Source organism: Nymphalis io, chromosome 11, assembly GCF_905147045.1.
Source record: "Nymphalis io chromosome 11, ilAglIoxx1.1, whole genome shotgun sequence".
Lineage (NCBI taxonomy): Eukaryota > Metazoa > Arthropoda > Insecta > Lepidoptera > Nymphalidae > Nymphalis > Nymphalis io.
Window position 1 is genome coordinate 2,092,441 of NC_065898.1, and position 18,433 is coordinate 2,110,873.

Below are 18,433 nucleotides of genomic sequence, written 5' to 3' on the forward strand. Positions count from 1 at the left end.
TCTTGGTATATATCAATATATTTTAAATAAAAAATATTACTCGTTTAACGTGTATTGCCTATGATTGTAAAATGTGATACATAAAAAGAAAAATCCTACTGAGCTTCTTTCGCCGATTCTTCTCAGGTCTGAGGTGTCTATTTCCAGATCGAATGATTTATGATTGATTGAAGATTATGACAATCAATAATCAAAATGTAACGCTTCTATATTGAATAAAGAGTTATGACTTTGACTTCGAAATGTTAACGATTTTCACCCGACAAATACAACCCGTATTTCTCACGATGTTTTCTTTCACTACCGAGAACGAATCGTAGATTCTAACCACTATATCTAAAGCTATATACTGAATTAATTATGTAAAGAACTGTGAGGTATTTCTCAGATTTGTTGTACTGCAGTAACATATAAGTCGCAGATTCGATCCTCGCCTCTGGCACTTATTTAAAGCTTCGTTTCAAAAAGGAAGTAGGTATATTAAATACTTAAAAAACAGATTTAATAAATACATAAGAATATATTAAATAGTTTATTTACAATAACATAACGTAGCACTTATTATATTCATAAAACAAATATAATCATTGGATACAATATTCAATTCGCTTTCATTAACTGCCTTATTGTACATTAACGTTACTTATCGGCTGATTAGTTAAACGCCGATTCTTCTCTTCCTGTCATTATTGATTTGACATTCGAAAGAAGAAGACACAGCATTGGGTAACTTATCACCCGCTTAACAACGTTTATAAGTTACGTCGTAAATGTGTAAAAGTAACAGTTAAAATAAATTATATAAAGATTTGAATAAATAACTTAAGCATATGACTAGATTGTACATATTTACTGAATGATCTTGCGTAATGTGAAAGAGATGTAATACAAATTGTTTAGAAAAACATTCGAAGTATATAAGTTGTAAATTAATCTTCCTTATCAGCCCAGATGCTATCACCGTTCACTTCAGTGGTACCTCTGACGTATTTCTGGATTGCTGGCAGCTTATAAAGGTACACTGATAGGACCGATCCTGCGCATGCACCGAGCCAGTAAACCAAAGCGTGTTCCATCAAAGTATGCCCTTCGCAGCCGGCTTTTAATGACGTAGCGAGGACTGGATTGAAGTAACCTCCGGAATAGTCGAACGCTGCGACCAAAAAAATTAACATTTCACAATAATTATATTATTTTAAGATTTGTATAAGTGATTTATATTCGATTTGTTTTTTTTAAATAAGCTATGATTCATCGTAATACTTTTCAAGGTGATACAGTACAGTATGTGATTTAGTTATAAAGTGAATTCATCTAATTCAAAAAAATTAAAACAATCGCGCCGAAAGTATTGTAGCACACGGACGAAACACTTATCGGTCGACAAATCTTGGACATTTCGCACTATAATGATTTTGTTTAATACAATAGAAATAAAATAACTCCAACCACAAGAATAATAAGTTATTTTCTTGATACTTCTTATCACTGAAAGACAGTTCTGTAAAAGGACGATGAAGTCCTAATGAATGGCTGAAGTGGTCCTTCTAATACATGTACTATGGAATCTAATAAATAAGAAAGCAGATAGACTTTTATACTAAAATTAGCAGACACAATTATCAATTACGTTCGATAAGTTAAATTAAAAACATTTAAATACAACCTAACACTATGGTGGTGTATTAATAGCAGTTGCATAATAACAGGCATTGTCTTTTTCTTTCTAATATCATACTACTGATGTCAAAAAGAGAAATCCGTATGTAACTATTAACCCCATAAATAATGATTATTAGTAGTAAATCTAAAATATCATATTTACATGCTCACTAATTAATTAATTAACAATAAAAATGGAATGCGCACAATAAAACCAACAAATGAGTAGAAGAATAAAAAGTTTTTTATTTTTTTTTATTCCAAAATAAGCAAGATATAGGCCAGTCGTAACGAGTCCTCGCAATATGCTTTCAATCAGTAAAGAAGTTTTAAATATCATCTTTTGCCAAATATATAAGAATAATATACTAAGTATACACCTTCGGCAAAAAATCACAGAAAAAAAATGTTTTTCACTAATATATTTTCAGAGGTTCTGCGAAACTGTTCATATTTAAATTCTTCATAAAAAAAGGGTTGTATAAATTTTCTTTATGTGTGGAAAGGAAAATTTTAGTACCTTCAAAGAGGCGAAAGATGAAACGACTCAAGCTGTACAATTCCTTTTGAAAGCAAAATATATATCGCTTAAACTCCTTGACAACTAGCCTATGCGGGATTTTGTTAATATAGGCGTGGTTAATTGACATACATATAGTATTAAACACATATCCGAATAAAACGCATGATTATAAAAAACATGTTTATCGATTTTGTTCAAAATAATAAATTAGATTTGTGTGCCTCGTGTGAGTTTTTTTTACTTATGCTATAGCGTTAACGTTTACGGTGCGTCACAATATTTTTTTTATAGTATAGGTTGGCGAACGAGCAATATGGGCCACCTGATGGTAAGTGGTCACCGGAACACAACAATAACAAGTACTGCTGTTTTGCGGTAGAATATCTGACGAGTGGGTGGTACCTACCCAGATGGGCTTGTACAAAGCCCTACCACCAGTAAAAAGATTATTGTGTAATAAAGATTTAAATGAACAACTATATACTGGAAAAGTGCTTTAGAAATTTGAATCGTGTTTCTAAGCCTAATTATGATCCACTTTGTAACATTAGAATTATTTTAAGGATGTAATTATTTTTCGGTCCTACTAAAAGTTCTTCTTAGTAGCTTAAAATGTTAATCTTAATTGTGTTAATGACAGTGTAAAAGTGTCACGTGACATGTGCTTTTAGGGAACAGAGGAGCCTTTGAGTTTGCTTAAGGGCTTAATATCTATTTTCAGTTTATGTCATAGCTGAGATGCCCCAGGATAGAACATTAAAATCTACAAGCTGGACTTTCAAATAGCGTGTCATAAAACGCAGTTGCTAGCGTCCCAAGAGTCGTCACGTCCGTATACGTTAATAATGAAAATTATTTCCTCTTATTTAATTAAATTATAATTACTCTACTCGGTATACGAATTTCAACTTTAAAACCGTTCATCATTATATTTATATCTGATTTAAATCACAATTTCACATAGAGTTCAGTTTTATTAATGCGTTTGATTCGGAATGCAAATAATTGAGTACCTTTTCCTACATGGACTTTGCAATAGACAGACACACTGAGGTCCGCATTAGCACTACTATCCTCATAGCGGTAAGTGAGTACCGTGTGCCTAGTGAGGACCCCTGGAAAAATTGTCCCGTTAGAGTTATTTTAGGGTTATATTAGACTATTTGAAAACCAGTAAGACATCAAGCTAATTATAAAGTAAATAGAGACTTGGATTTCATACGGATCATTTGGTAAAATTCTACAAAATGTCCTGTCTGCGTATAGGTATGTCTTTCTAAACAATTCAATGTTTATGTAGTTTTAATTTTTTATTTAAATGGAACTTAAAAGAGTTGCTGCTTAATGATCAACGCCAAAATATTACTTTTGCTCACAGATAATTAATAAGTTTCCATTAAATACTTTAACAATATTTTGTCAAAAGCGAATAAATTCGCTTAAGATTTTAATTTAATGATTAAGGTTTATTTCTTACATAATAAATAAAAAAAATATCTGAAAACATTAATTATAAATCACCTTTTTTATAATATTTATAATCATAAATGCGATTGTCGACAATTAAACCGCATTTTTTTACGAATTCAAACATTATATATATTCTGTTGAAAAAAGTCTATGTAGGAGAAATGAGGAAAGTCACTCAAAAGCCATAAATACCAAACACGAATATAGACTCACCGGCTACGACAAGGGAGGTGCCGATGAAGGAGTCGATGGCAGTGGAGTAACGTGGGTTGAGGTCGCTAAGAGACCTTGAAGCCAGCCTGCATAAGCACGTAGCTACGCCTTCAACGATAGCTCCATATAAAACTGGCACCTTTAATAAATAAAACAAAAATTAAATATTATTTTAGTAAATTTTTTTTTTTTTAAATTTCGCATAATCTCCAGACGAATATTTTTTTTAAGCCAAAAAGTAAAGAAGATAACAATAATACAAATTATAATAGAAAATTTAACATAAAATAATCAGTTCATAATATGTTTAAGTATTGAAAGTACTCGGTTGAAAATGGAATAAATATCTAATAATATTATTGAAAAATCTTACGATGTTCAAATATTAATTCTGAGAGCTAACAAATTGTTGAAATACTTATGTTCTTCTTTCGTTGAGTTTTAAAAGAGGACTTCGTTCTATATTCAAATTTTATTTCTAATAAAGAACAATTTATGAATAAAATAATTGAATTCGTTGAAATAACCTACAAAATTTTTGAAATAATATTTAAATTACTTTAAAATCATAATGTTATTATCTTACAAAATATTTTTAGTAATAAAACTTAAACAGGTTACCCAGCGAGCATTCGACAAATCATATCAAAACAAAATGTTATATTTCCTATACTAACTTTCTGTATTTTTTTTTTTGTATCAATGTATCTGTTTTCTTGGCTAACGATAGCATATATAAATAGAAACTTTCATCGAATGTTTTATCTATAGCCTATTCCAACCCCAAGTAAAACGACAAAAAAACACTTTAAAATTGCACTTTAATATTAGTCGAAATATTGAATAATCTATGATTTTCATTATTGATTCGCAAAAGAATAACGTTTTTAATTTCGACGAAGTTGCTATCGTAACTTTGGAATTAAAATTAAAGTGGATGAATAAATAGTTATTTATTAGTGTTGTATTATAAATAAAGATGTACTAATCAAGAATTGTTTGCGGTGCACAATATTCCACAGCTGGCAAGGAATACGTTAATCTAAAGTTTGTTTTTCTTTACTCCTTCGATTGGAATATAGCTACGAACATGAACTACCAGCTGATATAAGATTAGCAATATCACGAACATATTATATACGTATTTAAAAGCTTGTGCCCTAACGGACTCTAGAGCTTGCATCTATTGAAATGCAGCCTTGTCTGGAAAGGACTTATCTAGCAACCAACGTAAAAACCAAAAGACTAGACTCTTTCGATTTGCATTTTGGGTGCGATTTTTGTTAGAAAAAAAACACAAATTATTTGTTAATCAATCATTAGAAACCACAAATTATTTGACCAAAAAATATGCCTGCCTGATGTTGATATATAAATAGATACTCTGTTATCGTTCAACACACATACAACAAATATTATCATAATGCATGAATAATACTTATCATAATACACACGTTTGTACAATAAAGCGGCCTTATCGCTTAACAGCGATTTCTTCCAAGCAACCTTAGGGTTAGAAAGCAATGAATGAGATGGGCAGGTAGTGCAATGAAAATTATTATTAATAAATATATACATACTTAAACGTGTCGCAATTAAATTTTTTTAAACAAATTTTGTATAGTTCATATATGTTGGCATTTTTATGATATATTTATTATAGCGTCCCTTCGCTTGGCATAGCGTGTTTGAGTATTTGCATTAATTGTCCGAACACGGCAATGTGTATTGCCAATTTGCTTTATTTGCCCAACATTGGCTTACAAGGCAAATATAAATATATTTCTATCCACGTGTTGGCTTATGGTTGGTTATAAGTTTCGTATCAAAGTAATCAAATAAAGCAAATATTAGTACTTGTACACTTGGTTCACACAACGATAATTGCACTGCCGTTGCCTAAATTGGGAATAATTTAAATTATTTATTTGTAATATATACGAATACACCTAAGCCTAATGTAGTGTCTTCTTTACATGCCGCAATACTTACCTATATAATTTTAATTATGTATTAGTTTTAATTATGTAATTAGGACTTGCTTTGATTTAAAACAGCAAACCGTTTAAGATTCTATCTACTAAACTATTTCAGTTCGAATTGTATCACTCAATCACGCTATAACAATAAATGGAATACTATATGCTATAATAATAAATGGATACTAACAAAATTATTATAAATAAAGCTTATTATATTCAAAAAACGATTCGTCTTATATACATTACATGTATATACATATATTGAAACCCTGGAATTTGTTATCTTTGTACATTTATCCAATAGTCGTAACCTTCTAATCCGTTAGTAAGAAGTCAATGGTATTTTCTGAATAGCTGCGCGTACTCTACGAGGTTTAACTATCCGTAAGAAAAACGAATCGTTCCTTGTAGACGTACATAACTAAACTAGCATTTTTTATTGAATAAGAAGGCGGACGAGCATATGGGTCACCTGATGGTAAGTGGTCACCAAGGCCCATAGACATTGTCATTGTAAAAAATGTTAACCATTGCTTACAACACCAATGCGCCACCAACCTTGGAAACTAAGATGTTATGTCCCTTATGCCTGTAATTACACTGGCTCACTCAACCTTTAAACCGGAACACAACAATACCAAGTACTGCTGTTTTGAGGGAGAATATCTAAGATCATAAATCATGGAATGGGATTCGTACTATTAAAAATATATATTTTAATTTAATTAACAAGCGAAGCTGGCAAACAAAAGCTAGTTAGCGCGTAACTCATTTTATTTATTTTAAACATACTCATCTTGATACTGAAATATTTTTCAAGAGCTCTCAATTATTGAATGATCACTTTAAGCCTCGTTCATTCCATAAAGGCTATTGTAATTTAATTAAAAGGCTCGACATTTAAAACAAATTGAAATAACGCTCTATTAAATCACCTTAAAATAATTATAAATTGATGAAGTATTTTTTTCTTATTCGTTTTGTTGTTTTTATATTTATTTTAAGAAGATGACAAAATAATGTTTCATACCTGCAAATCAGCCGTACAGTCTTCAAAGGCTTTATTCTTGTGCGTCTCCGTGATCTCCAATGCCCAATACATTTGTACGTATTTAAACACTAACATTCCACCTCCTAACTCCGCCCAAGTCTTTAAGAAAGCCTTACGTACATCGCATCTACCTAGAAATTGTTATAAAAAATCAATCGCGGATAATTAATTATACCCAAATCTCAACTTTTACTGGTTTAATCAAGTGGTACTGGCGAATATTGTATTGGCTGGTGAATATTGTGGGACGCTACATGTGTTGATATCCGTTCGGCAAGGTCCGGCCTTACATCACTTCCTGTCCAAGCACCGCGGAAAAAGCTAAAGTGAAAAAACGTTACAAATATTCGTCTTATTCCAAATTGTGTCTTTGTTCCGTTTATAGTTGAAACAAATAGACCTTGGAGGAATAGTATAAAATTACTGATGACTGGGTTGGTTAATTTTTCGCCCAGAGGGTCGCAATTGCGATTCAAATATGAAATGTTGCCAAATTCCTGCCACCATTCCGCGTGATCATGATATGAACAGCAGCTATTTTTAATTTTTATTTGTATATATTTAAGGTTGTATGTAAATAATTCTTACCTTCAATGACATCTTCTACATGTGTGTAAGGACAAGCGGTCGCATCCCCCCAGTTCAGTGACCACCAGATCGTGAGCGCGAACAGAAAGATGGCATACGTGGCCACACCAAAGTTATCCGCAACTGAAAATGGTGAAATATATACATCATAATTATATAGAAACAAAGAAAATGTATTTATGTAATGGTGTTTTAATATTTCTACTGAATAAACAACTATCCTATTCAAGAGAATGATTCGGGCCTCAAACAAGGGATAAAAAAATACCTCCATATTTCGTAAGTAATTCCGGAATATGTAGGTATTTTCAAGAATTAAAAAAATTGCCTACGAATTAATACAAATAAACTTAGAAAAATTATAGTGTATAAAAGTAAGTGCGTCAAGCAATCTTACAAACAACATGCGAATTTAAAGTAAAGAAAAAAAAACTAATTTTATACATAAAAACACTAAAAATGTGTGATGGTACGGTACCTATCCAGAGGTTACACAAAGCTCTATCACCAAGTAAATATCATTAACGGACAACTAGTAAAAACCCAGGGCGTGTCGTTGGCTACTGTTACCCGTTGAACTGAGGGTACTATAAATACTAGTTCATAAACTACTTACTTTTCCCTCCAATTCAGCTTTCGGCTAGAACTAGAAATGGCCGCAACTTATTACAATTGAAAGAGAAAAAAGTAATGTAAGGTACATATGTCCCACTTCTAAGCTAATGTTTCCTGAGTTTTTGAGGAGAACATTAGGAGTTTATTGCCAACAACTTGCTCCAATGCGAGCTGGATACACAAGAAAATTAATAATAAATTAATACTAGTACAGAACATTCTTCCCGGCTGTATTGGCCGTCGTCGCGTTTGGACTCTACTACCACTTACCATCAGGTGGAGTAGAGTCATTTGCCATCCCGGGGCATATAAAAAAAAAACATGTGGTAAATTTCCATGACACATGTAAGTTTCCTCCCGACGTTTTCCTTCATTGCCAAGCATGAGATTAATTTCTTACATATAATCTACTTATAATCTTACTTATATTTTGTAAATAAATAAATAAATAAATAAATTTCATAATTCACAATTGCTAAATAACAATTTCCATAGCGTTGAAGAAAGGATATATGAATTTCATTTTAGAAGGATTTTCATACAAACTTGTATCCTTTTTATCGCCTTAGGGGTTAAATTTTCATAAATCCAAACCTAACCTACTGTGACCTAAACTAAACAGAACCCACATGCAAATTTTCATGGTGCTGGCCCGAGTAGTTTGGGCTCTGCTTTGAAAGTCAGTTGTTCTTTTACACAAATAGATTGTAAAAAAAAACACATATCAAAAACATAAGGAATAAAAAATTATAAAATTTTATCTAAATCCTTACCAATAATAAGTTCGAAACAACACCCACACAACTCGGCAGCTGCTATCGCCTCTTCTAGTAGTAACCTTACAAACGGTTCTTTGATCGACTTCTGAACCAGCCGTCTCGCGCAGTGCGCCAGTAAAGAGGTCAGTAAGATGAATAGCGTGGACACCACGAGAGGTGCGAAGGTTACTTTGTTTACCTGGAAAAAAGAAAGATTTTTTTTTTATTAAGCTCCGTTTCAGTTTCTTTATCCACGTAACATTTTATGTACTTAAATAGATTTTATATCTTAGTTTTGTTCTATACTAAATGGTAATAAATAAGTTCATTATATTATATTCTTAATATCTTTATAATAACAACATCGATTTTGGAACGAGATATAACCGTTCAGGTTCGTAAGCTCATTAAATTAGTTTAGTATAGTTACATAGTTAAATGAAAACTTTTTATTAGTTCCTTTGCGAACTACTCCTGGTTTTTATTTATTATATTTGTATTATCATAGACCTGTTCTCCATGAGTTTGGTGTGTCTTATTTTTATATTTATATTACTGATAATATGCTGAGTGCGATTTTTCTTTTGGACAAATTCAATGCGTGAAAAAAGTAAGCAGATCGATTTTAATTTTAAATATCATGTTATCATCCACTAACTGTCCCCTGTGGCTTAAATATTAATTAAGCCTGTTTTTTTATAGTTAAGTTGATTAGCTAACGCTTATACCGTTACGCTTCTATAAGTCTGCGTGTTTCCAAACTGATGTCATTGGTAGTTCCTGCGCGTTCGACCATACAAGCGACCAACTTTATAATACAAAAATATAAATATCATTTCGTGATTTTTTTAATCGAACAAATTTTATTCTCTTATGTTATTGACCAAACACGACCGTTAATATAATTTTTAACTTAGAACTAAATTTATCCAAGGAAAATCAAGTAAAAGATTAGCAATTTTGTTTATTACCAATACTGAATATATTAATACATCGCGCTACCAAGTAAAATATTGTTTCCAAGCACTTTAGAAGTATATGGAGTAGAGTAACGATCTATTTTATTTGAACAAACACGTTCATATATTAGCTGTAAACATTCAAATAGCTTTTGCATAGAATGCACTTCGAAATGAGTTAGTGCTTCAAAATAACTCATAAGCGTCCATTTTATAGTACCTACTTGTATAACTTAGCCTAGTTTGTTTCAAATTAATGTATTTTACGTGCAAATTGAATTGTTTATTTTATTGTATATTCAATTTAAATGTACATCACATAGGATTAACATTATTAATTTGTAATAAATATACATACTTGGTGGTAGGACTTTATGCAAGCCCATCTAGGTTCCCAATAATAACTACAGTAACTGCCTGTGAATGTCGTACTGCTAGGCTAAGGCCTTCTCTCCTTGTTTGAGGAGAAGGCTTGGAGCTTATTCCACCACGCTGCTCCAATACGGGTTGACGGAATACACATGTGGCAGAATTTTAGTGAAATTAGACACATGCGAGTTTCCTCACAATTTTTTCCTTCACCATGAAGCACGAGATGAATTAAAAACACAAATTATGCATATGAAAATTCATTGGTGCTTACCCGAATTTGAAACCAAGATTATCGATTAAGATTCACGTGTTCTAACCACAGGGCCATCTCGGCTTCTCACTCATATCTAATACTTAGTAATTTTGTGTTCCGATTTGAAGAGTGGTAGGGCTTTATGCAAGCTCGACTGGGTATGTACTACCCACTCATCAGATATTCTACCGCAAAACAGCAGTGCTCGGTATTGTTGTGTTCCAGTTTGAATGGTGACTAAACCAGTGTAATTACAGGCACAAGGGACATAAGATTTTAGTTCCCAAGGTTGGTGGCGCATTGGCGAAGTAAGCGATGGTTAACATTTCTTACAATATCAATGTCTATGGGCGTTGGTGACCACTCACTCACCATCAGGTGACCCATATGCACGTCCGCCTAAGGGTGAGTGAGCCAGTATAACTACAGGCACAAGGGACATCACATCTTGGTTCCCAAGGCTGGTAACCATCGGTTGAATATATGTCGCTAAAGCCTAAGGGGGATGATGACCACGCCCCACCAGATGGCCTATTTGCCTGGCCTACCTATTTTATAAAATAGAGCTTATTTCTTCTCGTTGCTTAATAGCTGGTTGTACGACATGATATATAGTCAGAAATTGTTACAATACATATGCAGGCATCATCATGATATTGACGTTCATGACTTAAAGCTAAGCTAAGAGATACATAATTCTCAGTAGTCAGTTAATAGATTAGTAACTCAGTAGATTTGAAGGTTCTCTTATTATTATTTTAGGCTTTCATCGTAACTTAGAAATATCTTGGATTAAAATTGTAATTATGTTTATGTTTAAATGGGCATTTATTATCAATTTAACATTTAGAACTAGAACCGATAATAATAATAAAGAAAAATCTAGACCCTCGAATTAACTACGTCGTATTAAAAGTCAACGCAACATTTGTTCTAGCAAACGAATTTCGAATGAAATGAAATACTTATGGAATTTAGTATGAATGTAGGAAAACGTTGAATTTTGTCAAGAGCGAGTTAACTACGTCTTATTTACTTTAGACTTAAAAGAACGAGCTAGAAAGGAGATTCAAGAGCCTGAGTGTCCCAGTGGCTAGAACATGTTAATGTTAACTCAAGGGCACGGGGGTTCAAAGCAACGTTGAATTTTAATGTTTTTTACTTTGTGTACTACTACTTGTTATTATTTATATCGTGTACAGCGGTGATAAAAACATCGTGAAGGATGAAAATCTTCCACATGGTGATCTACTTATCCGCATTGGGGCTGCATTTTGAAATAAACTTGTAACTTTTTCTTCCAAAGGAAAGAGAGATCTTAGCTCAGCCGCTGGCTTTTGCTTTACTTTTTATCAAAATAGCCTTAAATCAACATTCATAAAAGGCAAAAGATGCGTGTCTATCCACATTTGTTTATACTGAACGTATACCGTCTGACAGATGGAGAGACGTGATTAAATTATAAGGATTCCTCGTATGTTTGCAATACGGAAATGGATGTTAAAAAGATGGTTAAATATTTAACTACAAATAATGGCAGACAAGATTAAGGCAATCGAGTTAGTAAAATTTCCAGTGAACTACAAAAACATTTAGGTATTTAAATGATAATATTATTTTTATCGTAAAAAGAAATATCACAATTATATAAGTTTTCTAACTACAACTTTTTTAAAAAACCATTTTTTCATAATAGATAAAATGTTTATAACATTAGCTTGACCTTGATTTATTTGGGGTCGTCGCAATATACCGCACAAAAACCACTTGGCAAACTTTCGACCAACCTGATACCAATCTTCCGGGGTAAGGTATTTTTCTCTGCCACCATACGGGTTCATACCTCAATGATGGAGGAAAGCTGATTAGAAGAATAGCTAAGGAATGTTACATTAATACCAAGCAATATTTTACATGATAATATACTTGGGAATTCACTTGACTGCCTCGTTAGTCTAGTGGCTAGATAAAAGGCCGCTGACCCGGAGGTCCTGGGTTCAGTTCCCACGTTGGGCCAATAAAAAATTATTGGGTTTTTTGTCAGAAAATCTCGGTAGCAGTCCGGGGTCTGGAAGTTGGAAGTGTGTACAGTCCCGTGCCTCGGAAAGCACGTAAAGCCGTTGGTCCTGCGCCTGAACTCCTTTGTCGTGTGGTCGTGTCGGATTGCCGTCCCGTCGGATTGAGATTGGCCGCCGTGGCCGAAATCAGTCTGGAAGTCCTTACTTGGGAACTAAATAATCACCATCAGGCAATTCAAGTAAACAATTTATATATTTATATAATTTAATTTACTTTTATATTCTGAATGCTCACTCACGGTAATATATAAAATAGAAATATTCTTAAATAGACTTTTCGTATTCACTATTTTTGTAACACCGTGTTCTCTCTCTATTTGTTCTAGCGTTACGAATTTCAATTCAGCGCCTAACTTTATCTAGTATCATATAGTCTACAGAGCCAAGTTGTCAAATCGAATTTGAGTCAGAAAATGTTTACACACCAGTTCGACGGTTGACGAATATTTTGCGAGTTATACGGATGTTAAAACTCTCCTAATATTACATTTATATATACAATTAATCAATATGGTTTTAGGAGAAAATTGATTCGCTTTTCTGTAAAAGACAAAATACAATAAAATTACCAATATTTTGTAAAACATAAATACAATTCCTTACAGAAAATTTAATCACTGGTATCGAAGAAACATTATTATGTAAATTATACATTTATGTAATTAAATAATCATTATTTTTATATAAAATAAGTAGGTATTAACCGTCACAACGCCAATGTATCGAAGGCGGCTAGTGCAGAACGTTTTTCCCATCTGTACTGGCCGTCGTCGCGTTTGGACTCTACTACCACTTACCATCAGGTGGAGTAGAGTCATTTGCCCTCCCGGCGAATATAAAAAAACCTTGGGAAATAAGATGTTATGTCCTTCGTGCTAGAGTTACTCTGTGCCATAGTACGGCTACGGTACCTTCAAACCAGAACACAACAATACTAAGTATTGCTATTTAGCAGTAGAATAAGTTGGTGGTACCTACCCAGATGGGCTTGCACAAAGCCCTACCATCAAGTAGTCATCAGAATTACTAAGCATTTTCATTTTTAATTTTCGCTATTTTGCTTATTATCAACGTCACATCCACCATGTTCTGTTTAAGTTGTCATTAACAGCATATGTCCAAAAATATATTAAGAAGCTTATGAGAAAAAGTTGAAAATGGCAGCACACATTTTTTATATGACAATGACTAAAATCAAAAGCGTGCACTTTGTTTCGATGTACTGAGCTAAGATCAGTCGTTTCCATTGGAAGTATATAAGAAAATAAATAACTATTATATCAAAAAGCAGTTAGTTTTACCGTATGTTTACATTCAACAACCGTTCAAACCCAGTTCCCTGGACGGTTCTGAGAATTGGTAGCAAATACACCACAGAACACACACTCGATACAGATTATATTTATACTTCAAATAAAATATAAGTATCGTAAAAGTGACATGAACGCTCCAAATTTTTATACAATTAATTAATTTAAAATAATTGTTACTGAACGTGTCTCTTTACTGTATGATTGAAATAATAGTTTTGTTTAATCTGTGGTATTTATTAAATGTAATAGGAAGTATATTTAGTTGTAACTGATAGAGCTTGCACAATGTCCTACGACAAACAAGTCCTCTTAAGCTCTATGTATTTTTGATAAGTCTTAATTACAACTGTTGGTGATATTCTCCTGCCCAATTTTGGCCATGGCGCCCATTATCATACATATTAACACTACTTGTATCCATTAACAAATTGTAAAAACATGACGTAAGATATAGTGGCCGTTTGCCAAGGATACGTTTAAAATATACAACAATACAGTTTCAGTATTTATCTCTATTTACTCTGTGTATTTCCATTTCATTCATTTGATATACAATGAAATTATATCAATATAATTACAAGCACAAGGGCCATAACATCTTATTTCCCAAGGTTGGTGGCGCATTGGCGATGTAAGCGATGTTTAGCATTTCTTACAATGCCAATGTCTATGGGCGTTGGTAACCACTTACCACCTGGTGGCCTATATGCTCGTCCGCCAACCTATACTATAAAAAAAATCCAGAATAATTTATCTTGCTCCCGTGACCACAAACAGTTAGCTCTGTAACTACTCCAATCGAAAGAGTAAAGATAAATAAATCTTACATGCGATTTTCTAATAGCTCGGCTGTATTATGCACATAACAGTTCTTGATTAATATATATTTATTTATAACACAACACTATTCGACTTAACTGCACATAATCACTTTAATTATACTTCCAAACTTTCGATACCAACTTCGTCGTCATTCAAAATGCCGGTTTTTGCAAATCCATACTGAATATCACATAGATTATTCAAGATCTCGTCCAATGATATTGCGTCAATTCAATGTCAAAATTGTTTTTTTTACTTACCTTCCTATTTTATAATTTAAAAAAATAACAGAATTACATGCATAACTGTAGATGTTATAAGCAGTGCTATTCTGTAAGAACTCAATTCGTATCTCACTCGGAACATTTTGAGAACCGACTTACGGTGACACGCTATTTTGATGCTTGTATCCTTCAAATGTTATAATTATTGTAGTAAATGTCGTATATCATTTTCTGAATGTTCTTAAAGAAAGCTCTACAACACACATCTTAATCATTTCCAGCTCACATTCCCTCCATGTTCAAGACAGTTCAAAAAGTTGTATATTTCACGATACACAAATGCATTACTTTGATAAATTACACAAAAACGCAGAAACGGATGTTGTTAAAGTTATGGATCGTACGCTTGCTCATGACGCGTTTAATTTTATATTTTTAATCTCAAGTAAAGACTGGAAATCTTATGTGAATCATTAGTAACATGAAGCATATAAACTTGAAATTTAATACGTAAGTTTTTTAAAAAAATGGGCAGATGAGATGATAAGACCGTAATGTTATGATGTTCACCTAACCTATTTCCGCCACGCGACAATCTCAAGAGACTTACAAACTGCGCCGGACATATTATACTGCACAAGTGTGTGCCCAAATACATAATATCTAACACGACCTTAGAGTTCAGGCCCAGGACGAACGGCTTTACGTGCTTTTTGAGGCACGGAGTATTTCCAACTTCCAGACTCAGGGCTGCTACTGAGATTCTTCGACAAATAAACTCAATTTTTTTATCCCGACCTGTTTGAACCCAGGGCCTTGGGATATGCGGCCTTATATCAAGCCATCAGACCAACGAGGCAGTATTCTTATATTTAATATACCTCGCATGGAGACGTTTTTCTTGCAATGCCTAACCGAAAAGGCTATAAATCAAAAGAGATAAAACTTATATCAGAAGATGCAGTGCGTTTTAAAAAAATATTTTAATATATAATATTATTATATATAAGTAGATGCGCTTCGGTATTGTCTATTGACGTTAAATTTCATGTTCTCGTACTAAAATACAAAGCTGAACATAGTTTGAATGAAAATCTTATCTCAGAATCTACCAATTGACTTTAAAAAATATATTTGTGTTAAATAACGTATTTATTGGGGAAGACTAGATTATATAACATGACTTCTGTCTACACGTGGGCAGTGCAGTGACGTTTAAAGCAAGTAAAACTACACCGAACAGCACTGCTATTCTGTAAGAGCTCACTTCATTACTCACCCGTGAAATATTGACATCCGACTGATGGCGGATGATCTGATAATGAACTGCAATGCTGTTCATTTTCTTTATATATTTGCCTGGAAGGCAAATGACTACTCCACCTGATCGTAAGTGAGAGTAGTCCAAATGCGAAAAAAAAATTGTTCAGTGAAAACTAACTTCATTACTCAGCCGTGAAATGTTGACAACCTACTTATGGTGATATAACTATTTTGATGCGTGTATTCTTGAAATGTTATAATTATTATGGTCAATGTCGCATATCACTTTCTGTCATTTCACCACCGATTCCTACAATAAGTTTCGAGTTAGCTCGTACAGAATAGCCCTAATAGTAATACTTTTTAAGTCAATTGTATGTATACATACGTTTCCTACAGGAAACGTTATCTGCGCTACTAACGTTACACGTATAAATAAAATAAATTTCAAACTATAAAATCAAAAATACCACTACACTTAGATTTTACTTTATGGAAACGTACTTTTATCACTGTAAAAAGAACAAATATTTTTATTACATATCCCAATAATTTTAAAATATCAGCATTTCCACCGGCCAAGTTTTTGTCATTCAGCCATTTAAAGTTAGCCAAGATAATGACAAGTGGCTTGATTGACGTTAATTCCCTTGGAACACGGGGCGAGCCATTTTGTGAGAATACGCATGCATTGCCATTTTGGCGCCGTCTTAAGTCACAAAAACATTGAATCACGCAAACGAAATAAAGTTAAATTTTACGTTTATATTTTTATTTTATGTAAATATTAAAATTAAATTAAATTGAAAAACAAGAAAAAGACTGAAAATTGCAATAAAGAATGTTTAGAAGACGAACTTATATGTATAGATTAATAAATATTAGCTTGCATCGAATATAACCAAATAGATATAATTAGCATTTTGTTTTAAATTTATATATGTCAAACAACAATCGATAAAAAAAAAAACAAATAAAATTGACGTTTGTATTTTTAATAGTAGTAACATTCGTCCGGTTAAACGGTATGTTTGTACGTAGCAATATCATTTGTATGCACGATAGCAGATATTTTCGTACAAGGCTTTGACCGTGAATCAAATTATGAGCGTGTATAGGAATATATTTAGATCTACTAAACGTTTTAAAATATCTTTATAATATTGGATTAATATGATGCAAAAATTGTTATCCAAATTTACTTTACATGCTTCGTTTTTTATAAATTTACAGGGAGTATTACTACTAGTTACAACTAACGAAGATATTATATTAGTAAAAAATAATGCATATAAATTTGCTAAAGGTATTAAAAAAATTGTAAAGTTCCTTTTAGCCAAAGATTAGTAGCAATTTTAAAATTGCTTACAATATCTTACAAATAAAATTAATATCATAATTTTAATTTCGAAGTTCACATTATACGTATCATAATTATTATATGAATTTGAAAAGACATATTTAGTTGGTAAATTTCAAAAAAAGAATATTAACATTCGAATTTCCAAATTCAAAGCGTGAACTTACCCTAACGACTACTTTCAAAAATATCCCCAAAACGTCAATCGTGAACTTCATATTGTTGGGGTTATCTTGTACTTCGAAAATTGAAATTCACTTCGTTTTCACATCACAGACTGGAAACAAACATTTTATTAGGGTACAAGCGTATCAATCCATTATAGAACTGGCAGCAAAAAGTATTTCTAATGTTCTATTTTTAGCACAAAACTAGGGATGTTACTTACCATGATAAATCCCCCAGGTCCGGGATAATCGTCACCCAGCTACGGGATTTTCGGAAAATTCGCGATGGTAAAAAATATAATACGTGCTACGTTTGGTTTTTATTGAGCGAACGGTGGGTGTGCGCGCGCGCATCGCGAGGCCGTAACCCGGTCTTAATTTAGACGCGAACGACACTCAACTACGGATCCGTTGTCCCGGGATTACGTTTTATACTAAACTGTATTGAGATGGAAAATAATAGAATTATATCCCGACGCTGGTGGTAACCACATGTAGGTACTGCAATTATAAAAAAAAGTCTTTGCGTGAGAGTGCAAACATGTGGTCAGCAAAGAGTAGACATTAAAAAATAATTGTTTTATTTTCATATTAAGAAATTCGTTTAAACATAATATGTAGTTCATATTGTTATTTTTTTAATTGAAAAAAAATATATATCGATTTCGTTAACATGAACAAATCGATTTCAAATTGATATTTGTATATATTACCTGTAGGTACAAAGAAATAATAGGGCTAAATATATCAAAGAATATTA

The 18,433-nt window shown here is 32.6% G+C and overlaps 1 protein-coding gene across 3 annotated transcripts; it reads right to left on the reverse strand.

The window, feature by feature from the left end:
* Window positions 1–500: 500 nt before the first annotated feature.
* On the reverse strand, window positions 501–18,063 carry LOC126771638 (aquaporin-11). Of its 3 annotated transcripts, XM_050491638.1 has the most exons (8): window positions 17,895–18,061; window positions 17,674–17,783; window positions 8,878–9,061; window positions 7,490–7,612; window positions 6,881–7,032; window positions 3,869–4,007; window positions 3,199–3,300; window positions 501–1,153 (listed from the first exon to the last, which is right to left on the reverse strand). In XM_050491638.1, exons 2-8 carry the CDS (start codon window positions 17,722–17,724, stop codon window positions 930–932), a joined length of 975 nt encoding a protein of 324 aa, XP_050347595.1. In that variant the 5' UTR covers window positions 17,725–17,783; window positions 17,895–18,061; the 3' UTR covers window positions 501–929. The 3 variants fall into 3 exon arrangements, with proteins under 3 accessions (XP_050347595.1, XP_050347596.1, XP_050347597.1); XM_050491639.1 differs by lacking the exon at window positions 17,674–17,783 and having other exon boundaries at window positions 17,895–18,063; XM_050491640.1 differs by lacking the exon at window positions 3,199–3,300.
* Window positions 18,064–18,433: the final 370 nt, after the last annotated feature.